The 27,742-nt window shown below is 40.4% G+C and overlaps 1 protein-coding gene across 6 annotated transcripts in view; it reads left to right on the top strand.

Moving 5' to 3' along the window:
• Fars2 (phenylalanyl-tRNA synthetase 2, mitochondrial) overlaps positions 1-27,742 on the top strand; it is a 453,987-nt gene that overhangs the window by 122,080 nt on the left and 304,165 nt on the right. For all 6 annotated transcript variants that reach the window (XM_059263160.1, XM_059263162.1, XM_059263159.1 and 3 more), the window contains 2 exons: positions 8,462-8,621; positions 26,090-26,221. In XM_059263160.1, the coding sequence (XP_059119143.1) occupies positions 8,462-8,621; positions 26,090-26,221 (292 nt within the window). The remainder of the gene's footprint in view (positions 1-8,461; positions 8,622-26,089; positions 26,222-27,742) is intronic.

Genomic DNA, 27,742 nt, shown 5'->3' with positions numbered 1-27,742 from the left:
CCAGAGGTAGAGCTACTTTTCTCTTGTAGTGACTGACAGCTGTGCCAGGCTCCTTTGTCATGGCTTCCATGCTGATCCTTTAGGATATAGCAGAGTGAAAAAGCCTTCTTGTAGCATTGTGTGAAGCTATTGGCTGAGATTTTATTGTTTGGTGTGCCCATCCTCAGCTGTGGTTCAGGAAAACCAAGAAAATGGTCACATTGGATTAAAGTTGAAGGCTTTTCTTCTCAGGTCTAATGCTAATTTAAGAGAAATTTCTGTTTTTCTTTGCTAACAATGTAATGACATTTGTGCTACAGAAGGGACATAAGTAAGCTTAAGAATATAGAGAAGTTGATTAGTACATTAAAAATATATATGTAGGCTGTCTGCTCTGTTGACAGCCCACAGAATGGGAGAAGATCTTTGCCAGACAAAGTATTAATATCTAGAATATATAAAGAACTGTAAAAGTTAAACATCAGAACTGTCAGTCAATAAATTGGTGAATGAAATGAACAGACAGTTCTCCAAAGAAGAAACTCAAATGGCCAATAAATATTTTTTAAAAGTGTTTAATATTCTTAGCTGTCAACAAATCCAAATTAAAGCTTCTCTGAGATTCCATCTCACCTTGTTCAGCATGGCTTCCACCAAGAAACAAAGAGGAACAGATGCTAGCATGGGGGAGAGACAACCCTGTGTGTTATTGGTAGGAGAGTGAACTGGATAGTCAGTGTGGAGATCAGTGTGGAAGGTTATCAAAAAACTGAAAGAAGTAAAGCTGTTGTGTGACCCAGCTGTACCACCTCTGGTCAAATACCCGAAGTGCTGTGTGCATCCCACCTCACAGCTGTTTGTCCATCCGTGCTTAATGTTGCTCTACTCATAATAGCAAGGCAATGGAACCAGCCTAGCTAGGTGTCCATCAGTACATGGATGGATCATGTAACTATGGTACATATGCACAATGGGATTTCATTCAACTGTAAAGAAAAATGAAATTATGATATTTGTGGGGAAACAGTTAAATCTGGAAAATACTACTTTAAGTAAGGTAACCCAGCTTTAGACAAGTACCACATGTTCTCTCTCATATACAGAGCCTGGCTTGACATGTTTACATACATACATATATGTGAGTATGTGTGTGTAGAGGTCATGTAACAAGAAGGGGGCAGTGATAAGGGAGAAGGAGGTGTTGAGGAAGGGGGCAGGTACTAGAACACAAGTGACAATAATGAATATGAATATTGGACATAGAAGAGTACAAGAAGGAGAAGGGGATGTGGGAGAAAGAAGGATTCACAGAAGTGAACTACACTTGAAAATGTCATAGAAATCTAAAACATTCTGTACCAATTATCTGCATTTTGACCAAGAGCATCTTAGTCCCTCACCTTTCTACCACCAGTGAAATGCTTTTCCTCATAAGTTCTCCTCTCCATATTTCCCACTAGTTAGCTTGACCTGGGAGTGGTTCCAGTCATAGGAGCAGTTAGCTTTATGTTTCTGAACAGAGCAGTAGAACATTGTGTGCTGTATCAGTAAGAGGTGCACACTGTAGTAATTGCAGTGCACAGTACTGATGAGTAAAGACTCTTCCATGCCCCTCACTCCTTTCTTAGACTGACTTATATTACTTTATATGTATAGAGTTTGCCTGCATATATGTATGTATCCATGGTCATGTCTTCTGCCTAGGGAGGTCAAGGAAGGCATTGGATCACCTGGTACTGGAGTTATGGATGTGAGTCACAATGTGGGTGCTGGAAACCAAACCCAGGTTCTCTGCAAAGGCAAGTGTTTTACCCACTGAGCCATCTCTCCAGCTCCCACCATGTTCCTTGTTGTCCTTCCAATGGTGTTTGTCGTATTCTCTATAACTTCAGATGTAATCTTGTTTATTGGGAAATATACAAAATAAATAAAAACAGCAAGAAAAAGGGAAAATTCTGAGTGATCCTACCACAGAGAGATAATAAATATTCCACTGTTACAGTTTTCTCTTAAATGTTGAATTTTTAATGGTTGTGTTATGGCTCAACCTCATCCTAGTAATGGAATAACATTATTTCATATAAATTTTCCTATGAAGAAAGACTGGTGTTGCTTGCTAATCTAATGTAGTTACTAAATTCTTCGCCATTAAAGGAAAGCTGTTCATGAACCTAAATCTCTACAGAGAGTTCTCCCCTCCAAAGCTTAAAAATCACATTGGGAAGTAGTTTTTTTTTTTTTTTTTAATATCTTTTAGTAATTAAATGGCTATTAGTATCTTTCATCTAGTTTCCTCCTGGGACATCGCAACAATGCTGAAGGTGCTCTAAGTATTTACAATGCCCTTTCTCTTTTATTTTATGTGTGTGGGTGCATTGTCTGCAAATATGTCTGTGTATAACATGTATGCCTGGTGTCCCTGGAGGCCAGATGAGGATGTCAGATCCCATGGAACTGGAGTTATAGCTGGTTGTGAGCTACTGTGCCAGTGCTGGGAACCAAACCCTCTTCCTCTGGAAGAGCAGCCAGTGTGCTTAACTTCTGAGCCATCTCTCCAGCCCTGAAAAGTATTTTTGTTTGTCGTTGTCTTCAATGAACTCCATCATCAGGTATTGAGATGACCATATTCTTAAGTACAGATCATATTGCTTGAGAGATTTGGGTTTTGAATACAGTCAAAAGTCATTTGGGTAGAAGGCTAGAATTTTGAGTGATCAAACTGGGTAACATTGCATTAAGAACCAGACTGGTCATGGTGATCAAAACCAGAATTAGAACGTGGGCTACATAGTGAAACCTGAGAGAGAGAGAGAGAGAGAGAGAGAGAGAGAGAGAGAGAGAGAGTTAAGACTAGGTATAGTATGACCCTGTGTTCATTATCCAATTCCACAAAACAAACAAGCCAGGATTAAAATATGAAAGACATTCAATTTCTGGGAGTCTTATAATATGATTCTGAAAGTAGTTTACAAAGTTACATTCCAGAAGCTTGTCCTAAGTGTGGACTAGATGCCAAAAGAAGGGATTAAGGGACTAGTTTAAAGAAAAGGTAAGCAACCCATTAAATAATATTGCTATAATTAAAAATATTCTTCAGATTTTAACACTTTTATTTGTGTGTCTGTCTGGATGTCTTTCTGTCTGCCCTTATTTGTTTGTTTGTTTATTTGCTGGAGACATAGGAAGCATGAGAGTCAATTCTCTTATTTCGCCATGGGAGTTCTGAGAATTGATCGGGCTGTTACTCTTAGTGGTGTGCTCCTTTAACAGCTGCACAATCTCACCGTACCTTGCTGCATTTAAAGCTTATGGAAATGGGACAGTTTCCTGAGGAGAGGGCTCTCATTGAACTGAGCGTCTAGAGAAGGTACAGGTGCATTTTGGGGCTTTCTGCATGCAGTTCTGTCCTCCTCTTTAGGGCTGCCAGGAGACTAAACATGATGGGGGAGTCAAACCTGAGAACTGGCTATATATTCTTTGAGGTTGAAAGCTCCCTTCCACTAGGCCTTCAGGCTTCCTAGTGACCTTCCATCCACAGACCTAAAATCACCTAACATAGATACACACTTCTGGACAGTGCTGTTGGAGGGTTGGTAAAATAGTCCCCAATTGTTTCAGCTATTGTAATTCTAAGGTGTAGACTATAAAATATTTTAAAAATCAAATCTTAAAAACTGTATAAATAGTAAAAATGTTTTATTCAAAACAATCATACATGAGCTATCAAGCCAAGAGAAGATATAAAGAAAAATTAAGTACATATGGCTCAGTGAAAGGTGCCAATTGGAAAAGTCTGGATATTCCATACTTCCAATTATGATATTTTGGAAAAGATGAAACTTTAGACTGAAGTGAAAAGATCAGTGGACACCAGGGGCTGCTGGGGAGAGACAGATAAATTGTCAGAACACAGGTAGCATTTAGAGCACTGAAACTATTTTGTATGGTGTTAAATAGTGGCTACATCTTTGTACATCTACAAAAACCATAGAACACATTGCTCCAGTAGTGATCCCTAATGTAAACTCTGCTGCAGTGATCACAGCTAATGTACACTAAGGACTATGGCTGGCTGTTAATATGTCAGTGTGTGTCCATTAGTCACATAAGGTGTAGCATCTGGTGGGGATGTTGTTAGTATGGGAAGTGTATGTATATGTGTGGTAGGCAGGAAGTGTGTGTGTGTGTGTGGAGGGGATGGATGGCAGACAGCATATTGACAGCTCTACCTTCCTCTCACTTTTACTGTCAACCTAAAACTGCTTTTCAAAATTAGTCTTTATTAAAAACACGAACACACAAAATGAAACACACAGCAGCAGCAGCAACACGAACAACAAAAACCAAGCAGCTCTGAAGAATTAAATAGAACATGCAAGACATATTTGCAGGAATTACAACCTTTTCCCCCACTTGAGTCAGAATTCCATCCAGAATGATACTCTGTGTAGTGGATGCGTCATTATCACCTTCCTTAAACTACGACAGTTTTCAGTCTTTCTTTGTCTAGAGCAGTGGTTCTCAACCTTCCTTATGCTGCGATCTTTTAATACAGTTCCTCATGTGGTGGTGACCCCCCAACCATAAAATTATTTTTGTTGCTACTTCATAACTGTAATTTTGCTACTGTTACAAATCATAATGTAAGTATCTGTGTTTTCTGATGGTCTTAGGTGATCCCTGTGAAGGGGTTGTTCAATCTCTCCAGAGGTTGTGACCACAGGTTGAGAACCACTGGTCTTGGGTGACTTGACACTCTTCATAGCATTTGTCAAGTTTTTCATAGGATGATTTGGACATTGTATCTTCTCATGATCAGATTTGGGTTATATATTTTTGGCAAAAAAGGGAAATTTTCTTTGCCTTTGTCAGTACATTGTTTTTGAGAGATGATAGGCCGTTGATGTGTACAGTTTTTGGTTACCCTGGGATTGATTACTTCATAAAGATAGTATGTTTCTCTGTTGTTAAAATTTTCTGTCATAATTAGGAAGTTTCTGTGGAATCTACTTTACCATTGTAAATATCCTCTTTGTCATATTTTCTCCCACTAACTTTAGAATCCACTGGTCATCTTCTGAATTACTGTTTTTTTTGCCAACTTTCTTCTTCTAAATGCATTCATTAGAATTTTATTCTCTGTACATATTTATTCAATATTTAATATCTTCATGGCTTTCTGTATATTTGTTTCTATATCTGTGGTGTAGTCCATGTTCAACATTGTTCAGTTGGATCTGAATTTGGCCATGCAGAGCCCATGTGGTAGTCATCTGTGCCCTGGACTCTTGTTACTTTGTGTTCAACAGGGTATCCCTGATTCATCTTTTAAAATCAGTTATTTCTCTAGGGACGTCTCCTTTATTAGAGAATGGTATTTAGAAACCCAGACCTGAGTATGTTTATTGTTATAGTCAATGCATTTTGTCTAGGCCTTCTTAGACACGGCCAGGAAATCTATATACATCTGTTTTTATATTGCCATGTATCTATACAGGTGTTCAATTTGTGGATTCCTTCCGTCCCAAGCCAGCACCAAATGGCTCTTTGTGGCCCTCTTCATTGCCCTTGCTAGTAACTTAGGATCTTGTTCTTCTTACCAGTAATGCATTTAATACACAACAAGCCATAGAAGGAACTTCAAGTGATTTCAGAATTGTTACCGTATAGTCTTGTTGAGAAAATGGCTGTCTTGTGTACCACATATGTCCTCATAATTACATTTTTAACCTTATAAAATGACTTACACTGTTTTTAAGATTTACTGCGGCCAGTGCTCTTCTCTCCTCTGTGTGACTGTGCCAGTCAAATGAAAGCACATTTAGTGTTCTCCACACCTCTCTGTTGGTTTTCTTTGTCATGTTTTGAGTGGATTAAATATTAACTTGATTCTCAAATCCAGAACTGCACAAAAGTTTTGCCTAGAGAATCATCACTGTTTGTGCCCTGCCCATCCTCACATGGGATCCCCACTCACCTGCTTATCTTTGTTTCTGCCCACCTCCCCCTGGCCAGTCATTCTTCAGTGTGTTTTTTCCTTCAGTTCTTCCTTGGCAGGTACCTGAAGACTGTCTCTGTGTCCTCCTGCATATTACAGGAAAGCCAGCATTTGCTCCTTTGTACTCAGCTCTTTTTCACTTTTTTGTGTGTGTTGGAAATCCTTTCTTGCAGTTAGGGAGGGCTTCTGCATTCTCTTTTGCACTTAAATAGTGCTCACTTAGACTGACCACAGTTTATTCAATTATTTTTTCAGCACAAAACTTTTTTATGTTTAATATTTTGAATTCTCAAAAATGCCAGATATGATGCACAAATATGATGGCTAGTTTTGTCAACTACTTCACTCAGTATAGAATCACCTGGGAAGAGAATCTAAATGAGGGCTTTTTCAGGGTTAAGTTGGCCTGTGAAGATGTCTGTAGGGTACTGTCGTCTTTACATTAACTAATGTAGGAGGACCCAGCTTAATAGTGGGCAGTATCATTTCTTAGGCTTGAGTCCTGAACTGTATTAATTGTACACAGGTGGGTTATTTTCAGCACTCATGGGAGTCACCTAAGGACCAGGGTAGTGAGACCTTCTGAAAAGACCTTATGGGCATCTAGAGGAAACCTCAGTCTTGACTTCTTGGTTTTTGATCACAGTTGGAGCTCCCCTTTTGCCTAGGAGGTGTGGCACTTGACTGGAGGTTTTGGCTTATGTGTTTTACATGGATTTTATTCCTTGGGGGTGGGTTGGGGTGGTGGAATGAGTCTTTCTGTGGTGTTCAGCAGACATTCTGGCTTGGTCAGCTACTGGGCTTGCACTTTTGTCTTGCTAGCTGTGCCAAGCTGTCACTCATACACTCAGCTTTTCCTTAGTGTGCTGGGAAAGCAGGCATTCTTAGTGAGTTTTTCCTGATGTTTTGCTGGTTTCATGCTATTTTGTAGAGTTTTACTTCGTAATTCCCATCTACTTTGTTACTTTCTTTGTGCCTTTAGCACATTTTTTTAATGAAGATTGTTCTAATCATCCAATATAACATTACTAAAACCGACAACCCTTTGTTTAGTAAAACATTAATTGTTGCCCATGGGGCTCAGGTTTAAACAATGATGGCCATTTGCTCCTTCCTCTCTCTCCTCCCTCTCTCTCTCCCTCTCCCTCTCTCTCTCTCTCTCTCTCTCTCTCTCTCTCTCTCTCTCTCTCTCTCTCTCTCTCTCTCTCTCTCTCGGCATGGTTTCTCTGTATAGCCCTGGCTGTTCTGAAACTTGCTCTGTAGACCAGGCTGGCCTTGAACTCACAGAGATCCACTTGCCTCTGCCTCCCAAGTGCTGGGATTAAAGCCGTGTGCCACCATCGCCTGGCTTTATTTTTTTTCTTGACTCATTCTCCCTATAGGTAAAGTTGATCTGCTCTGTCACCATGGCTGGATATGTTCATGTGTGGGGGTGCCTGTATGCCTGTGTCTATACATGTGTGTACACACAGGCCAGGGGCAGATATCAAATGACTTCCTCTATTGCTCTCCACTTTAGCTTTTGAGACAGGGTCTTTAACTGAATTTGAAGCTCACTGCTTTGCTTAGCCTGGTTGCCCAGTGATCTCTGGAGAGCTTCCTGTTTCTGCCCCCTCTGCACTGGGAGCACAGGTACGCATGTCACTGTGCCTGGCTTCTCGTGTGGTCGCTAGGTTTGAATTTAGGTCCTCATGGTTATGTGGCAAGCCCTTACTGACTGAGCCATCTCATCAGCCCCAGATATTCTATTTTATTGGAAAAGTAGCATATAATTAATGACAGCTGTGGTTAATGATGATACTAAGGAAATTTTGTTTAGTTGTTATGCTGTGCCATGCACTCTGTATTTCAGTATATTACTTACCATATAAATCTGTGAATTCAGCATGATCCCATTTTATGTGTCAATGAGCTGAGGCTTAGCTGTCATTTAATTTGCCCCTTTTTGTGTATAGTATGCAACGGAAATATGTGTGAAGCTCTGAAATGGGTTTTAGAAATAGAGTATTAAAACTCCAGCAGGCTTCCTGTCTTCATAGACTTTATAGGATTTAATTCTTAAACTGTACTGTCTTACTTAGTCTTAGATCACATTGGGAGGATCCTGTGGGACACTTAGGGATACTATTTTAGAGTCTAAAGCTTGGCATTTCCATTAAAATTGAGGATAATGTCTCTTGTAAGGAAATGACTGTAAATTCAGGCAAATGTAAAACAGATCAGCAAAGATCTAAGGAGTGTCTTTTAATTTCCCAGGGACCCTCCACACTGGGTAGCTCAGAGCTTGGCTAGTTAGTACAAAGTGCTGTTAATTTCAATGTGCATATTAACTAATATTTAATTATTTTTAAATTTTAATTAAAAATTATTTTTGGTAAGATATAATTCTTATACCCAGAATTTTTATGCTATTTGACAGAGGCCAACTAGGACCTTTTTTGTTTCTGTTTTTAAACATATTTCATTATTCCTTTTGGTTTACAGTTATTTGCTGGCGTAAAGGATGGAGAAAGCTTGCAGCTCTTTGAAGAAAGTTCTCGCTCTGCTCATAAGCAGGAGACACACACCATGGAGGCTGTGAAGCTTGTGGAGTTTGACCTTAAACAAGTACTGACGAGGCTTATGACACATCTTTTTGGAGATGGTAAGTGCTCAGATATCTTTTTGTCTCAAGGCTTAATAATTCAAAAGTTACTAACATTGTGCAGCAGGTCATTGAGGCCGTAGCTAACGTTTTTGTTGTTGATTTGGTTTTTGTCTAAGTTATAGGTGGATGGATGCGAGGGAGCCTGTGGACTTCTTGGTTCTTTCAACTTGAGATATAGAAGATGTAGAATGGAATTAGCTAGAGAAGGAACAGTGATGGTGGACTAGCTTGTTATAAGGTTAGCTTGGTTTTGTTTCTGTATTCTAACATCACATGGACAAAATTCTTTACAATATGGAGTATCCCCTGGTACAATCATAATTTGATGTACTGACTACTACTATCGATAGCAGAAATATTAATGTGAGTTTCTATAGGAAAAACAATATTATTCAGATTTTGGTTCTCACTATATCCTTATCTTTGAATCTTCCTCCAAGGGGGAAAATATTGTTGATGCTTCCTGCAGTGGGAGCCACCGTCCTCATCCCCAGCTGGATCCCAGAGCTCACTGATCTGGGTTGACCTGTATGCTTTCATTCCTCCAGACTCCCATTTACGCATGAACTCCAGTGTGTGTTTAAAATGACTCCTGTTGTAATTTAGTAAGGCTCTCCTACTCTGTTTTAACAAGGTTTATGGGAATATCTTTACTTCCATATCATCAGATGCATAATTCATATAACATTTAAGAAGCCACTAACTAGCCCTCTGCATTCTTTATATGGCATACATTATTTAAATTTGCACATTGATGTCAGACTTATGCTTTTCTAGGCAGTAAGGAATAGTAATGGGAGGGTGTGGGAAACTGCCTTCATCTGTGTTAAAGATGTTTTATTTTGTAAAAGTTTGAAGTAAAATATGACAAAATGTTATGATTTGATAAAGTAGAATAATGGGTGCATGGATGGTTGCTATTTTCTATTCCTGTCTTCAGACTTGAAGCATTTCATATTAAATGGTATAATGTGAAACAGATTTCAGTTCAAGATTGTTGATATGAAGATCTTATTATAGCTAGCCTCTCTTTACTTCCACAATAAAGGAATTGTGATATTTTTAGCAGTAGTACAGTCTACTTAACACTGAAATGTAGGGAGATAGATTATATTGTTCAAGCATTGAAGAGGCAGGGTAGGGAAGAAGGGATCTCAGTGTTAAGGAGAAACGTTCTACCACACAGCATCACACAGCATGCCAGGATTTCATCTGCATTTTTTCCTTTGTCAAATTATGTACAAAAAAAAAAAAAAATCTTATGGCCCTCCTTATGTGTTTTTTTTTTAAACACATATCTGTAAGCAAATAATTGTAATTGCTATTTGTGAGATTTTATGAACTTGATTTTTACTAGGTTGTAGATATAACAGTATGAAATAATCTAGACGTAATTTCTGTCTTCAAGGAGTCAAGCATCTTTATCCTCTACCAAGGTAACATTGTCCGTGTGTACTCAGAAGAGGAGCTCCATCCAAGATTGAGCCTGTACTCAGGAGGGCACCTGGTGGAGGATAGCCAACCGAGGATGAGGGAGAATTAGCAGGAAGGCTCCAGACAACCAAAAAACAGTGGAGAGAAAAGAGAACACATGATAACCAAGTCTGCAGACATAGGTGCAGAACACTGAAAACAATGCCTGAGGCTACGACACAGGGACAGGAGAAAAGAGGAAGGAATGTGGCTGGCAGTAAATCCCATGCCTGCTAAGGATTTCCATGCAGGTCTCTTCTCTACCTTTTTAACCCTAATTTATTTATCAGTTTCTTTGATATCTTACACTTCACTTGCTTCACAAATAAAATGAAATATAACATGCAAAATATACCTTTTGTTCTTGATTTTTTTACTCTTTGACTCTTTTGCTCTTTGGGGGCCACCACCCAGCTCCCAAATAAATACATACAGAATTTCCCCCCCTTAGCCTGGGCTTGTCCCATTAGCACTTTTGACTTCATTTACCCTGTTTCTGTTCATCTGCATTTTGCCTCAGGGCTTTTATCTTTATTTCTGTATAACTTTCTTTACTTCTTACTCTGTGGCTGGCTGTATTGGGTGGATGGCCCCTGTCCTCCCTTCTCCTCCTTCTCTTGCTCCTTGATTCCCCTCTTCCCAGATTTTTACTCCTATTTATTCTCTCTGCCTGCCAGCCCCACCTATCCTTTTTCTTGCTTTGCTATTAGCCATGCAGCTCTTTATTAGACCAATCAGGTATTTTAGACAGGCAAAGTAACACAGCTTCTCAGAGTTAAACAAATGCAAATAAAAGAATACAACACATCTTTGCATCATTAAACAAATATTCCACAGCATAAACAAATGTAACACAGCTTAAAATAATGTTCTACAACAACCTTATAAGTTTAAATATTAAATTTAGTGTAAATATGAAAAAAACTAAGAAATAGATGTGAAGTTAAGGTACTAAACACAAGATGGCTATGAGGTCGGTGGGGCATAGTCAGAGTGATTGACAGGTAGGTTTGTTTTGTCTTGGTGGCAGCTAGTGGAATGCGATGCTCCTTCCCCATCACATTGGTGCTCAGCATAACTTTGCATCATCTTTGGCATTTTATCTTTGTGACACGTCTTTGTTCTGGACTGGTGGCTCAGCATATAAATATGCCCAGGGTCCACCCTAACAACCTGAGCTTTATCCCCACGGCCCACATGGTGGAAGGACAGAGTTGACTTTCAGAAGTTGTCTTCTCATTTCCTCAGTGTACTATGGCAGGCACCTGCTGTCAAAAAATGAATGAATGTCTTGTGCTAGACTCCATGGAGACCAAGGATGTCTATTCCTGGGAATCTGGTCTTGAACTTACCTTTGTATTAGTAATTTAATATTTGTATTTGCATGCCTTTCAAAACCACATATTGGAGTGAAATTTTATTATTTAAGACTGCTTCTGCAATACATTTGTTTGTTTGTTTGTTTGACTGTGATGCCTGTCTTGAAATGAGGCAAAAGCTCATACCTAAGTGTAGAATTTTGAGTTTTGAAACAGCAGTGAGGTAGTATCTCATTACCAGAATATGTTTGTTTGTTGATTTTTAAAGTCTTATGGACTTGGAATTTTTCAGTTCATATTTTATAACAGATCATTATTGCTGGTTTTTTTTTTTTGAGATACAATCTTGCTGTATATTTCTGGTTGGCTTGAAACTCACTCTGTAGACCAAGCTATCCTGTAACTTAGAGATCCACCTGCCTCTGCCTCCTGAGTCCTGAAATTAAAGACATGAGCCACCGTGCCTGGCCAGTATTGCTGTTTTTGTGCATCTTCAGAGTCACTTTTGTTTATAATATCTGCTTCACAAAGGTATAGAATAGAATTAAAGTAAAAAAATTAACGTCTTCTTGGAGAATAGTGTTAATGTAAACTGAAGTCTGCAGTGAACCTGGAGAGTGTCTTAGTACAGTTGCATCAGTACCATCAAGCTTGAGTGTCATGGAGCTCAGGGAAATGGTCAGAGCGATGACAGCGGCCCCAGAGAGGGTAGCTGCAGTCCATCCTGACACGGAGCACTTGCAGAAGGAATCGTTCCTTCCTGCTGCCAGTTGTAGCCCAAGAATTTGGACTCCTGAACCTAGTTTAGGGGTTAGCTTTTTTGAAAGGATAAAAATTAACCATTTCAATAACCCACGTGGTGCAGGTCAGTGATTCCTGAATTTGGGTAGCTGAGGCAGCAGGATCAAAGTTACCCAAGACCACATAGGTGAGAAACTTTCAGGAAAGGTTAAAGGAGGGAGAGGGTGAGTAAAGCGCAGATATTGGTCATTTTAATATTCTTTCTGAGACTGAGACAAATGAAATCTATGATGGAAGAAAAAAGTCAGACAATCCAACTAAAGTGGGAGAAAGCAGCCTTCCTCTCCAGTCTGCCCTCTGGCTTTTTTTTCTGTCCCTCTTGTCCTAGGCCAGCCTGTCACCAACCCTCTATTTGCTACATGTTTAGTTACATTTTGGGTATCAAAGGACACATAAAAACTGAAACTTTTTTCTTTCTATATTTGATTAATGGCCACAGTTTGCAGCCTCAGACATATTTCTCAAGACTCTTTTTATATTTATTTATATGGCCGATACCCCTCGCTTATTATTATTGGATTCCTTTGTACTTGAAAGCAAAATTAAAAATTAGAACTCATCCTGCCCTTGTGACAGTTTGTTGTTATTATAGCAACTTTAGGTTCAGCTTTTCTCTGTCTCCAAATATGGTTTATTATTTTCTGCTAACATTTCAATTGTACCAGTACCCTAAGGCCGTTAGAAGAGAGGTTATCATTTTAGAATTAGAAAGAAATAAAATAACGCTTTAGACTACTTTTATGCTCATGGAATTCATTATTGTTTTCCATATCTCTTCTGCTTTCTGTATATTTTGTACCCTGCTTAGTAATCATTTCTTTTATATCATCTAAGATAGGGATTTAGGATTCCTAGAACTTTAATTTCTTTTTGTAGCCTTTGGTGTTTACAGCCTTTTTCCAGAGCAGTGTCTGACACACATTGGTGTTTCCCAGTAGAGCGTTGCTCTCTCTCATGGTGCAGTTTAGATGAATAAGTTAAGAGAGAGAGGGACCATGCTGCTCTTCTGCTGACCTGGTCCCCACAAAGGAGCATGCCTCTCTGTTGCTGGTGGTGTTTGGAACACATCTCCAACCATGCCCTTGCTGATATACAAGGAGCCTCCAGCCAGCAGCACCTCAGGAGACAGCTGTAGATGCCAGGAGCTCCCTTGCCTGAGGACATCCCTTCCCATGTCCAGAGCTTGAGTCTAGCAGGAGTGTCTTCTATGATGCTGTTGTGATGGCCATTGCTACTTCTGTAAATGCAAGGCTTTGTGAGGCTGACAGCAGGTTGTGGTTTTCCTCTTGTGTTTACCTTCCTCCTTACCATGTTGCCATTCCACAGGTGCTGAGTCCCCACAGATAACCTACTTGCCAGTTAGACCTGCATAGGGACCAATATATAGACTCATTCAACCAAAACCTTCTAAGGTTCCCTGTGCTGTGACCAGTGACCTGGTCCAGAGTGAGTTTATGAGGTAATGGTAATAAAGACAATATGCCTTGAACATTTTGTTTTGTTTTCTCTATCCATAAATCCCTGTCAGTGTAAATGAAGTTAAAGTGATTGAGACTATTAGGTTTGTGAGGGTTCTACTTTATTTCTAAAATTGAATTTAGTGTAAAATACATTAATCATTTAATATTAACAGTCTTTAAACTGCTGTTGTCTGCTGAGTGTTAAGGTCTGATTGGAGAGGGTTGTATTGTTAATTTTCTATTGCTGTGATAAAAATGTCTGACCAAAAGCTACTCAAGAAAGAGTTTTTTGTTTTTTTTTTGTTTTTTTTGGCTTACAGTTCGAGAGCACTAGATGTCCATAATGGCAGGGAGGCATGGTGGCAGGAGCAGGAAGCTGAGAGACCACATCTCAGCCACACACAGGAACCAGGGAACAAGAGCAGGAAGCTGGGTGAGGTTATAAACATTCAAAGTCTGCACTCAATGATGAATGTTCTCCAGCAAGGCTGAACCTTCGAGAGATTCCATAACCTCCCTAAACAATGCTCTCAGCTAGACACCAAGTTTTTTTTTTTTTTTTTTTTTTTCGAGACAGGGTTTCTCTGTGTAGCTTTGTGCCTTTCCTGGATCTCGCTCTGTAGACAAGGCTGGCTTCTAACTCATAAAGATCTGCCTGGCTCTGCCTCCTGAGTGCTGGGATTAAAGGCATGCGCCACCGCCGCCCGGCGCTACACCAAGTATTTTGAATACATGAGTCTGTGGCAATGATTCTCAGCTTTCCTAATGCTGTGACCCTTTAATATAATTACTCATATTGTGGTGACCCCAACCATAAAATTATTTTTTGTTGCTAGTTCGTAATTGTAATTTTGCTGCTGTTATGAATCGTAATGTAAATATCTGAGATGCAGGATATGCGATCCCTGTGAAAGGGTCATTTGACCCCCAAAGTAGTCACAACCCACAGGTTGGGAACTGCTTGTCTATGGTGCATTTCTCATCCATGCCATTACAGTTTTTTTCTGAATACTCAAGACAGTGAAATAGCAACTCATTCTTTGCATCAAGCAGTGTTCACTTGACTGCTCACTGTAGCTTGGTTGTCATCCACAGCAAGATGTATTTAAAAATTAAAACTGTCCAGTGTGCTTAGCCTTCCAAGGCTTTGGATCCTTATGCAATGGAGATGTGAACTGCTTTGCATTTTGCCAGCAGAGTGCTCAGTGGAAATAGGGCATCACCATGGGAATCAAAGAACAACATTCAGATATTTTCTATCACTTCCTCCCTTTTGAGACTCTAGTTATATATACTTATCATTTGGAATTTCTCCTTTCTGTTCATTGTCTTTGCCTGTTTTAGTTCTTCTGTTTTCTGTTGGATACTTCTTATTGCCATGTCTTCCAGTTTACCTCTTTTCTTCTGCAGGGTCAACTTTGCTACTAATGCTGTCCTGTACATTTTCTTATCACATTCATAATGTGATAAGCATCTTCTTAACATATCTAGTTTTTGCTTTAGCTTCTTGAACTTACTGAGTATCGCTATAATATTTGTTTTAATGTCTTTGTTTTCTAATTCTGTACTTGTCATTTCTTGGTAAGTTGCTATTGATTTTTCTCTACTTAACGTTTTTCTTCTTTGAATGCCTGGTAATTATCACCTTGTAATGCAGTGGGTAATTCTGTATCTAACCAGAGCCCATAAGCTTTGTTTGGGAACACTTAGAAACACTTTGATCCTTTTTTTTTTTTAACTCTTTCTTAGGCAAGACTGGAATAGTATTTAGAATGTGACTATTTTTCCCTATTACTGATGCAGGAACTTTCTGAGTACTGTGAATGATAACCAGTGCGTTATGATTCTTTTCATTTGGCTGCTGGGAACTGGTACCATTCTTGGTCCTGTGGGAGCATCATTCCCTTAATCCTTTTGTGTAGTTCAATTCCTATCTGCAGATGGATTCCTTTGCAGATCCACAGAGCTTGTTCTATATGTGTCTCTCTTTGCCTCTCCACTCTGCCCCCTGCACTCCAGCCTCTCTAAGTTGTCTAGACTCCCAGATGTCTCTGACTTGGAGGTATTGTGCTCTTCCTACTTGCTGCCTTCTTCCTGGAGAGGAATTAAGTCTCTTCTCTCAGAGAGCATTTCCTGGTTCCCTGGTGTCCAGTGTTGTGAATGGCCTTGTTTTGTGCATGTCTGCCCTGCATGTTCCATGTTCATGGATCATGCACCTGTGGAGTCAGCATTCTGTGGGCCAAACTTTTTTTTTTTTTTTTTTTTTGTAAAAAGTTGCTTCTGTAGTCTTTATGTACAGATGTTTTCTCCTTGGAATTATTCCCTAAACAAAATGGTTTCTTCTTGTTATTACTCTCTAAACAACTCCTTAACAATGGTTGACAGTACTTACATGTTGTCATTACAGTAATCTAGACATGGTTTAAGAACCTGGTGATCCATTGATGCAGATGTGAAGGAGATCCAGTGTCTAGCCTTGTCTAAACCTACAGCTCTTCTGAGCCACAGCTCCAGGCTGTATTTGGGTGGTAGTCTTTTCATCCTTCTGTGCCAGCATAGAATTCATCCTGCTGTAGCCTTTGAGGAAGATTTTAGCACTCTCCAGTCAAAAGCTAGCAGTGTGTCATCCTCAGAGGTCAAGCTAATAGCGCTTCCTTGTTTGGACCTGGAGTTGGGCAGACCTTGGTCTGACCCCTCACTAAGTGTCATTTCTCTTTTGTTTCTGGCCATTGGAGATGTTTCTCTTGTCTCTAATCTTAGCCTGTGTCTTTTTTTTTTTTTCATTTTGTTTTATCTGTTACTCTTTTGTAGTTGTTAGAACAAGGATCCACCCTATAGACTTGGCCTTGTAAGTGCCCTTGGATGGGAGCAGAGCTAGTCATTTTTTGCTAACTGTTCTAGTGGAGGGCAGTGTGGGAGGCTGCTGTTTAACATACTTGCTTCTAATCTTGGGCTGGAAACTTAACTTCATAGTGGTGTGAGCCTTTCCTTCACCTGTAAAATGGGAATAATACTTGTTGTGTTTGGAGGTTGCTAGCCTTCTATAGTATAGCAGTAAGGGAGAGAAGGCATGTGAGATGATACTTACACGGTGCCTAATATGTATGAATTGGGCAACAAATGCCATTCCCCTTTGGACACACAATTTAGAAATGTTCATTTCATAATGTATAAGGAGGTGTGGGACTCTGGGGCCTTACTTCGATGGCCTTCACTTAAAACCACCCATGGAGTCTACTAGAGGCCTGGCTATGCTCTCCGCATGCTTTCCTTACTAAACTGACATTAAGCTATTATTTAGACAAGCTGAGGCACCAAGATGTTAAGGTACCAAACACAGTGGATCCAGAAACTCATAGGTAGCTCTTGGCAGCTGTGGTGCCCCCTGTAGTCTTTGCGATTGGCTTTGCATTCTGGAGTGAAGTTAATTTCCTTTTAGCCTGCATTGTAGAGAAGCGTCAGGACTCAAAGGACCTGTGCTTACCTCAAAGTAGGGTGATGTTAGGCTCTTCCTTCTTCTGCTTAATACACAGCCTTGGAGAGTGAGACATCTGTTCTAGCACCTCTGACTACATACTCAGTATTCGAACTGCTGATGGCCATTTCTGTCTTCATGGGGAGGTGGAGAAATGAATTCATCTTACAGATCCTAGCCCCAGTCTAAAGGAATCCTATGAAGAGGGTTCCCAGGGAAATTTACTTAAACGCTAGTTCCTAACACAAAGGAGACTAATAACTATGTGATCAGCTACACCATCTCCAGTGGTGGGGAATTTGCCAGACTTTAGATATCCTTGTTATTTTGTACATGGATTAGCAGAAGTCTCACTGGCTGATACAGCACTATCTTCTGGTTTGTGCTTGTAGAGATCTACACCAAAGAACTTTATGACACGTGGTGGTTGCACCCTTCAACACTGTGGCTGTGTGGATGTGGAGGGTGTATGTGGTATACTAAATAGCCACAGTGGGGCCATTAGCAGGTTTGTGAGGCCCTAGTTGGGAATGAAGGGTATGTCACAATGAGTTTTGTTGCTTTGGAAATGGAATTCACACTCATATTCCCACAAGGATGCTTCAGAAATTAAATGTGCCTCCTCTTCCTCATAACCACTAGCAATGCAGTTGCTAATTCTGGAAGACACTCTTCCTTTGCTAGGGGAGAGACAAGGGCTGCCTGCAGAGAGCAAGTGGCTGAAAGGCAGCAGGAATCTGGGGATCCTGTCCACACTGGCTACATCTGTAGCTAGAGTTTTCCTGCCTGGCCCACAGTCAGGACAAATCTCTGTCACCGGCCAGTCCCACAGCCGCTCAGACCCAACCAAGTAAACACAGAGACTTATGTTGCTTACAAACTGTATGGCCGTGGCAGGCTTCTTGCTAACTGTTCTTATATCTTAAATTAATCCATTTCTATAGATCTATGCCTTGCCACGTGGCTCGTGGCTTACCAGCATCTTCACATGCTGCTTGTCATGGCGGCGGCTGGCAGTGCCTCCCTCCACCTTCCTGTTCTTTCAATTCTCCTCTCTGTTAGTCCCGCCTATGTTTCCTCTCTGGCTACTGGCCAATCAGTGTTTTATTTTTTGACCAATCAGAGCAACACATTTGACATACAGACAATCCCACAGGATACATCCCTTGCCTCAGATGGGTCAGCCTGGCGGTCTTTCATCAGCAGCTCCCTGGGTTTTCATCAGAGCCTGAACACCACTTTGACACTACCACTAATTAGTTGTCTTTCTTGGTTTCTGTGAAAAGCATTGAGATAATGTTGATGTAAAGTATTATGTAACATCTGTAGAGAACAAGGAGGCAATGCTTATTCTAGTTCTAGAAGCACTTATTCTTGGGCCCAGCAGGGTGTTTCGTTGTAGCATTGCTCTGAATAGCAACATATTGTCTATACCCCAGGCACATGTCAGTCAGGAACTTCTTTGAACACGAGATAGCCATGTGCAGTACTTTGAAGGAACAAGAAGAAAATGAGTGAGTCCTCTGCCTTCATGCAGAGAGGCCTCCAGATATAACCAGTGTGAAGACCACATGTGTGGGATGTTGTGGCTAGGATTCTGTATTTTATCTAGGAAAAGGAAAATTGAAATGGATATTTGTATTTGCTTATACTTGGCAATTAAAGGAAATTATAAGTTTACTGTAAAGGTTCAGGAGAGCGAAAGAGACAGAGACAGAGATGTGAGGGAGGCTACTCACTGAGGACCTGATACATAGTTGGATTTATCCTGCTAGGGTGTTTTGATTTGAACCCTGTCAATGTATTACCTAACCCAAAAGAGAGTTTTTTGAAAAGGAAAATTATTAAAATAGAACACTGCTTAGAAGTCTGAAAAGCATGGCCTACTGTAGTGGGTAGCCATTCCAGCTTTGATCTGGCAGTTCCAACCCCCCTTGAGGCTTTGGTAACTGTCACGCCTACAAGGAGGGGCCGTGAGAGGACCCTGAAGACCCGAGATCCGGATGCGTGGGCTCTCTTGGTTCCTGGACCCTGGATGCTGGAGGTAGACCGAGCAGAGTTCTCCAGAGAACACTGCTGGGCTGCGTCACACCTTTCCCAGACCCTGTTACCTGTCCCTTCACTTGTGAGTTACCCCACACAATAAACCTCCCTTTTAACTACGTGGAGTGGCTATAATAATTTCACCAATAGCCTACATGTTCATTATTGCACACTCTGGTCAAGGGCTATGGAGTTTCTGGGAAGTAAGGGAGATGAGTTGCCAGGTGCCTTTGCCAGTGGGACTGAGTTATTTACCTAGCTACACTGTAGTTTTCTATCACACTGCCAATTTAAAAATACTTTTATTGCATTTATTTATTTGGAGGTATATGTGTGTATCACGGTGCATATATGCAGGTCAGAGGACAACTTGAAGGTGCATTATGTACTTCCATCCTGGGGTTCCTGAGGCCCAAACTCAGGTCACTGGACTTGGTGGCCATGTCCCTACCCTGCTGAGCCCAGTGCCACTTTTTTAGGAGCTTATTTCCAGCCAGAAATAAGTACATCCTCTGTCTTTGTTCTCTCCACCTTCCTTCACTCTGGTGGATGCCTGCTTCATGCTATTCAGAAAGCAACCAGAGCCACTGCTTTAAATTGCTACATTTTACTATTTATACTTGCTACCACCTGAGCAAAGACCTATTGAAAAATTAATGCCACACACGGTGATTAATGGCATGTGTGTAGTCAGCTTTAAAAATTATTTGCTTCAGTGGAGGGTGGCCTTGGAATGATTTAGAAATCCCTTTGTATATGCTCTCATTTGGACTGCCCTTCACATTTAGATTCTACTGTCTATGGAAGGCGTTCTTATGGCAGAGTCCTATTTGAAATATGAAGGGTCTAGGGGCCAGTAGGAGAATCTGTTTAGCTTTTGCTCAGGGAAGTTGAATGTTGTGATTATTTATTAAGTATGAGATCTGTTGTGAAGGTGAAGGGGAGATGGAATAGAAAGACCACTGTACTGATACTCACAGTGTGCCTGTCAAAGTGCTAGAAACTTGAGCTTTGCATGGGAGGCAAAGGAAGATGAAAAGTGCCCCACCTACCCCTGCTCTCCATCTCCATTTGGTCTTGCCAAGAATGTAGCAGTTGGGAGGCTGGTTCCTGGATGGGTTGCGGTTTAGCCTTTCCTGGTTCTCTGTTTCCTGGGGCAGTAGGGTAGGTAATGAGTGTGGCCTCTCAGTGGTGAGAAAGAAATGGAGTTCTTATGGTCCTTTTCCCATTGGCTCAGATCACTGGCCAAAAGGAATTTCTGTTCACAGTTCCATAGGTACCCAACTCAAGGATTATTATAACACAGCACCCCCTACTCCTTGTAGTTGGTGTCTACATCTATCCAGAGGAGCTTTTATCTTGAGAGAACTAGGTACCCCCTGGGGGGGTCCTCTCCTCAACCTCTGCTATCTCACACAACATGGATATATGGCAGCTCGACCCACAAGTGTAAGTTAACCTGTCTTAGAAATTGGAGGCTTGAACTCAAGTCTTCATTTATTGTGGAATGGCCATTTTCTAGTTGGCCCTAAGTGGAAGTTCAGGGTGTATTTTTGGACAACTGCCTTTATGTACAGAGGTTTGAAGCTGATTTGAAAACCCCTGTGCTTTATTTATAAATGTAAATTATGATACCTCTCTGCCAAGAAAAGAGACAGAAAAAAGATGAAAAAAAAAAACCTGGACATGATTTTGCAGTGACTGTATTTATTATAATACAGGTAAATTTCCCTCAAGCACACTCCTAAGAGATTGGGGAGTATGATCTGTGTAATTTGGGCATACTTAGCCCCAAATATGTCATTTTTTTTTAGTAAACATTTTTACTTCTGATACTTGAAATGTGAAATAAGCCATAATTTCAGCTAGTTGTTAATATTGTTAATATAGGAACCATGGCAAGATGTGTTTAATATAGAAATTTTGAGGTAATGAAGAAAAATATATTTTGGTGCTAATACTGAAGTACTCAATAAATCATTTAACCAACAGTTTAGAAAGTGTGTGACAAAAAGCAAGAAGAAAATAGGTTTCAGTGTTAATGTCTAAGTTTTCTATAAACGGTTCTGTTAGCAGTGGTTTAAAAATAACCACTGTTCATGTGTCAAAGTAACAAGTTTAAATTGTTTAACTATATAGAGGATGTGGCATATTTTTTGCCAATATTATATATTAACTAATACCATACAATTTTATAATTACTGCTTGGGTTTGAAATAGAGCCACAGTCTGCTCAAAAGTTGGGTTTGGAAGATTTGGGCTGTTGTTTATGCAAAGAAGGGGAAAGTAACGACCAAGAAAGTGCTTAGAGCTGGTGGAGCCGAGGAGATGGATGACATGTGGGCCCAGTGATCTCGGCAAGGTCAGAGGGACTTTCCGGGGATCCAAGGTAGTGAATGTCTTCAAGTCTCCCTGATCTGCAGCCTTACCTGTGACCCATCAGTGTCTTCTAAAGTTTCTCTTGTGCCCACAGGCTCTGCCATATGCATCACTAGCATTCTTGCTTGTGGGCTTGGGAAAGGTTTGGCTAGCTTTCCTGTCTGGATGTGCTTTGCTCTAGACAGGCTTCAGTGTGCAGTAGTTTCCTACATTTCTGCTGAAAAAAAAGACACCCGTCACGTGATTGAGGAAAAGAGACTGAAGGTCATAGTGGCTAGGGTCTGTAGCCTAAAAGAGCAAGAGCAGATATAAAGTGGTGGAAAAGCCTCAACATTTGTTCACTATTACAGAAATTTTCAGTCCAAACTAAAAGTTTCCCCTTATAGTTGTAGAAGAAATGATAAAACTGAAACCTTGTAATGAGAGGAGTCCTGTAGGCAAGAGATCTCTGACCTCCCTCCTTGCTGTGCTGATAGTACCCGTGCTACACAGCCAAGCCCCGTCTCCTGAGGCCCTTTTGCCTTGGGATTCTACAGAGAATGCATTGGCTATTATTTTGAGTGCTTACTGATGCCTTAAAGCTTCTGCCTCAGCTTAGTTGTAGCCCATGACATTTGAAGTGTGAAATATGAAGCTTATGAATTGAGGTCCCCAGAGTACAGCCACACCCATGTTAAAGATTCTGCAAGGCTGGCTAAAGTTCTTGTGCATGGAGAGTTGGAATGTTGCAATCTAGAACCAAAGTATATTGGGTTATCTTCAGCCCCTTTTAGTAGCCACGTTATCCACCTGTGTGTCTCACTTAGCTTCCTTTGACTATCATGTAAAACCTTTAAGAAGTATTAACTTTTATAGATCACTGAATCCCACCAAACTCAAAGCTAAGAGTGTCATCAGATAGAGTCTGCAACCTATAATGGAGGTTTCTACACTTTGCTGTAACTGCCTATCTGATGTTTTCACTAGTGTATTGAAAAGTGCCTTGATTTTGTTCTGTAATTATAAAAATGTCATGAAATTGTGTTCACATTAGAACATGGCATTTGAGGTCATTTGAACCCGTGTTCCTGGGCTGTGTTCACTCATACTTGGCCTAAGACTAAACTCTTCTCTTTTTCCTTTTAAGGTGTACTTTGTATTGCCAAGTCTGTAAATGGGAGTTTAGTTAGCCTGATCAAAACAGTTTTTTTTTAAGGCCATAGAATAGAATTGATTTGTATAGAATCCTCTTAACATGTTATAGGCTCTTAGATAATAATTATATGTTAAGGATCATAATATAAACCTGGAATGTTTTGTTTTTGTTTTTGGTAGAATTCAGTCCAGCTATAAAAAGCCACAAACATCTATCTTGTTTTCATTAACTGCTTTCATTACACCACCTGTGCCTATCTGCTATGAGTAACAATAAATGCTTTTGTCTTCTTGTCCACTAGCTTTCTGTCTGGAGGCTGCACACACTTCTGTTTGCTAGCAGAATGGCTTCTGACCTTTTAATAGAAATATTTCTAGGGATTGTTGGGCTTACACTGGGACAAGTGCACAGGTGTCCGCAGCCCTTCTTGGAGTCCAGCTGAAGATAAACACTTGCTGGCACATGTACCTTCTCAACAGTTCTGGCCATAGCAGATGGCTTGTAGACATTCACTAGTGGCCCACAAAAGGGAGGCTTTCCTTCCCCATTAGAAAGAGTCTGGCTGGATCTACTCAGCACTAGAAATGAGTGCTTATTGTTACATGCAGCAGTGTGGACGAGTCTGAAACTGACCATTACAGCAGAAGAATACATTCTGTGTGCTGCCATGCTTGTAAATCCTAGGGGATGCAAGTGCCTTGAGAGTGATGGACGAGATTGTTAAGAATGTGGGGATCCAGGGTATATGATATTTTATTATTGTTATTATTGGTTTTTAATACTGGTTTTGAACCCAGGGCCTCTCACATGCTAGCTAAACACTCTTGCCAGTAAGCTACACCACCCGGCATTTAAAAAAAATTATTTTGAAACAGGATCTTGCTAAGTTGCCCACATTGGCTTTGAACTTGACATCTTCCTGCTGGGATTACAGTTATGTGTTTGTATTCCTGGCTCTGTCTTTAACTTGAATGTGGCTACAGATTCTTATGTGTATACATCTGTCAATATCTGTCAGTTGATGTATTTTCTACATGTATAGTAGAATGTTTTTCTGTTATACCATGTATATACTAGAAGGGGAAATAAATTATCATTTTTAACAAAAATTAGTCAGCGCCACAGACAACAGTTAACTAGAAAAAGAAATTTCAAATTGAACAGAACAAACTGAAAACTCCACTTTCACAGAAAAGTCACCATGTCTCATGACTTGCTTTCATATGATTTTAATATTATTGTTTTGAAGCAGGGTTTCACTGTATAGCCTTAGTTAGTCTGAAACTTGCTGTGTAGACCATGCTGGTCTCAGACTTGTAGGCAATTCTCCTGCCTATCTCTCAAGTGCTAGGTTTACAGTCCTGTGCCATCACTGCCAGCTTCTATCTTGAGTTTTGGTGGATGGTCAGGGAATTCTGTTCAAATTGTCAAGACTAGGGATTTAGAACAGGGCAGACCTGGGTTTGGTTTAGTCACCTGCCCTAGCTGTGTGACTTTGGGCAAGGTAGACTCTCTGTTTTAGTTTTTCCTTCTCTGGGAAACAGGACTGTAGAAGCATAGTGAATGCTCTGAAGATGGAAGCAATTGCTAACATTTTCATTAATTATGTGTCGATTTCTGTGGGGCTCAAAGTTAGATGGTCTTGAGCAAGAAAATAGAGTGTCTTAAATTTACAGGGAATTGGTTTCTGTGGAATTAGCAGAAATAGGAAGAGAAGGCCCATCCTGGGGAGGGACAGGTGCTCAGGTGAGTTGTGTTTCTTCTGTGTGCCTGACAGGATCATCAAGCCACTAGGGGACTTCTTATCTGCTCTCTCTGCTTTCAGGCCACCTCCACCCTGCTCAGTCATCATTGTTTTGAGTTCATTAATCTTTTTCTTTGCTAAATAATGATATCATTGCTCAAAAAGACCATATTTCTGATTGATTATTGAAGATCAATCCTGACATTTAGCAGGTATTGCTTTTTGTTTGTTGATATTAAACAAAATATATTTGCCATTTACTGTAGGAAAAATATTTGATATTTTTAAATGTTTTGCTTAAATTTGAAAGACTTTGTTTTATTAACTTGTTTGCTGTTGATAATTTATAAAACTAACAGCATGTACTAATAGGAGAGTGAAAGTTGATCTCGTCCTCAGGTAAACATTGTGGTTTGTGAAAACAGAACTCTGAAACTGGGTGGAGATCTAATTCAAGGGTTTGTTGATTCATTGCAGATCCTAGCCAGAGGACAGTCTAGGTTCTCCAATAAGTTTTTTAGAATCCTAGCAGCAGGAATAGTGAACTAGTAGAAATAGGTCTACTGGGCCAGATCGAAGAGCAAATTTGGTACTGGAATTTGAGGAATGTGTAAGCTGTGTATGTTGAATCTACTTACCTATATATTAGGCAAACATTATGCCAGATAAAGAGAGCCTGGGATTGGAAGGCATTCTGTAAGGAGTGCTGCTCTGGATTGGGGAATTATATGTTTTCTTTGGGCTGCCAGCTCACAAATAACAACATGGAGACATTAATTTTGAATGCTTGGCCTTAGCTTAGGCTTGTTTCAACTAGCCTTAGATTAACCCATTTTATATTAATCTATGTTCTCCCACATGGTGTTACCTCATCTCCATATACACTGCCCATCCTGCTTCCTCTGTGTCTGCCTGGCGACCTCTTTCTTCCTCCTATCATTCTCTCTCTGCCTGGAAGTCCACCTATCTCTCCTGCCTAGCTATTTGCCATTCAGCTTTTTATTACAACAATCACAGCAATGTATCTTCACAGTGTACAAATATCCCACAACAGCTCTAGGCTTAGTAAGAGCACTGAGCTGGCATCAGGCATGATGGATTTCAAGTCAACAATTTCAGCATACACCCAGAAAGGAGCCTCTGCACTAGTGAATTGAATCACTCTCTGTTTGCTTTGATGCCATCCTTAGGCCTTTGTAGTTGAACTTAGGACATCCAAATTTGTTATTTCATCATTGATGTATACATTTGGAGGGCAGTTTAGTGAAAGTATAGTTTGTTTAACTCAAACATGCCACTGTCACTTACAGAAACCACCAGAATCCCCTGCTTTTTCACGGTCTAGGTCTAATCCTTTCCCTGTCACATGGTTTCAGAGAATTGACAGCTGACTGATTTGCTTTTAGAGGGTCCCAGAACGGTACAAGAATTTTTTGTTTGTTTTTGAAAAGACAGGTCCAGGGTTTTATAAGTTTTAATATTTATCATCTTGCACTAGCATATTGCAAATGAGTTTGTGTGCTGTTTGATTTATTTAAAATGTTGTAATTGACGGGGGTAGCTGAAAGACAAATTTGATGCCAAGCAAGGGTAGACAACTTATGACTCAATGTACCTTTCCTCTGGGTCCCTGCAGGGCTGGAGGTCCGGTGGGTGGACTGCTACTTTCCCTTTACCCATCCTTCCTTCGAGATGGAGATCAACTTCCGTGGAGAATGGCTTGAAGTCCTTGGCTGTGGAGTGATGGAACAGCAGCTTGTCAATTCAGGTAGGAAAGAACCCCACACTACATTTACAGGTTTCCTAGAGGACCTGTCTATTCTCATGTGACCTCATTTGCACAATCACCTACACTTGTGTCCCCAGGGACAGTATCACCAGCCTCTCCAAGAATGCCCACGAGACCCATCTCTGATGCTGGCCTTGTCACTCCTCGTTTTGCAAATGTGTCCTATCTTTGGAGATCCCTCTTGTCAGCTCTTGGCAGCTAGATCTGCATCTTAGGATTCTGTACTCATTGGAGGGGTTAGGGAGGGTTTTGTAATTGCCCCAAAGGCATTTATATATGTGTCACATGAGTGCAGTTTGTCTTCCCAGCTATTCAAGAATAAAGCTAATACATAATCCTGTTTTGTTCTTATTGCATTCAGTTCAGTAGCCGGAATTCAGGAGAGATTTTATAACTACACTACGGCATAAAATAAAACCACATAGGCCCATGTTACTGAGTTGCTCCCCACTGCCAGCAAAGGTATTACCGTCAAGCGAAAGAACCTGGACAGACATGCAGCTAATTAAATTCTAACCAAACTTGAGAAAGCTCTTTGCAACTCTTTCCTAGGGGACCGTTAACTAATAAAAATGACACCATTTAGACTTGGTTTCAGAATTGTGCATTTTAAAAATATGACTATATGAATTTAATTATGAAAGTTTTTTTTTTTTTTTTTTTTTTTTTAAGGGCTAGGGATGTAGGTTAGTTAGTCAAGGCTTGCCTAACATGCATAAAGCCCTGGATTTGATCCTCAGCACTACATAAAATTCAACATGGTGATGTAGGTCTCTAATCCCAGTACTCAGGAGGTAGAGGTAGAAGGATCAGAAGTTCAAGGACATCCTCAGCCATGTAGTAAGTTCAAGAGCAGCCTATGATACATGAAAACATCCTCAAACACACCAAAATAAATATGTATATGTATGTAGATATATGTTGTGGAGTCTGGTTCTTTTAGTGAACGTTGAGAGATTAGTCAGCCAAGCACTAAATAGAGAGGAGCTGATGTGGGTTTTTGTCTGCTCACTGTCCTCTACCCCTGCCCTCTGCATTTGGCCCTGGAAAAGAGGGCAGATCTTAAAATGCAATTTTAGCTTGAGTTGGGTGCAGAGCCCTCTGCTTCAGGGTAGACAAGAGTACATCATTCTTGGTGACTAATACATTTGGACAGACTGTGATTAAGGGCACGGTACCAGTTCATGGTGAAGTGAAACAGGAGACAAGGTAGCATGAGTTTTAGAACTGTCTCTGTGTAAGAGGCTGAATGCCGCTCCCTCTTCTTCTTCTTATTAGTTGGTGAGGCCCGCTTTACCTGGAGTAAATCACTAAAATGATGAACTTTGAAAAAGAAAAAGAATTCATTCCCAAGATGCCATATGTGAGGAGGCAGGAGCCCCAATCTCTAATCTGCCTCTGCGAGAATAGGGCTCTAGAGTATTATGGGATAAAGAAGTGGGTGGTTGAGAAGAAGGGAAAGGGGATTAAAGACAGGGTAGGGCAGAGTGAGCTGATCAG

Source organism: Peromyscus eremicus, chromosome 5 (genome assembly GCF_949786415.1).
Source record: "Peromyscus eremicus chromosome 5, PerEre_H2_v1, whole genome shotgun sequence".
In the NCBI taxonomy this organism is placed as follows: domain Eukaryota; kingdom Metazoa; phylum Chordata; class Mammalia; order Rodentia; family Cricetidae; genus Peromyscus; species Peromyscus eremicus.
Note: the sequence above shows the minus strand (reverse complement) of the source record. Positions and strands in the feature narration are given on the sequence as shown.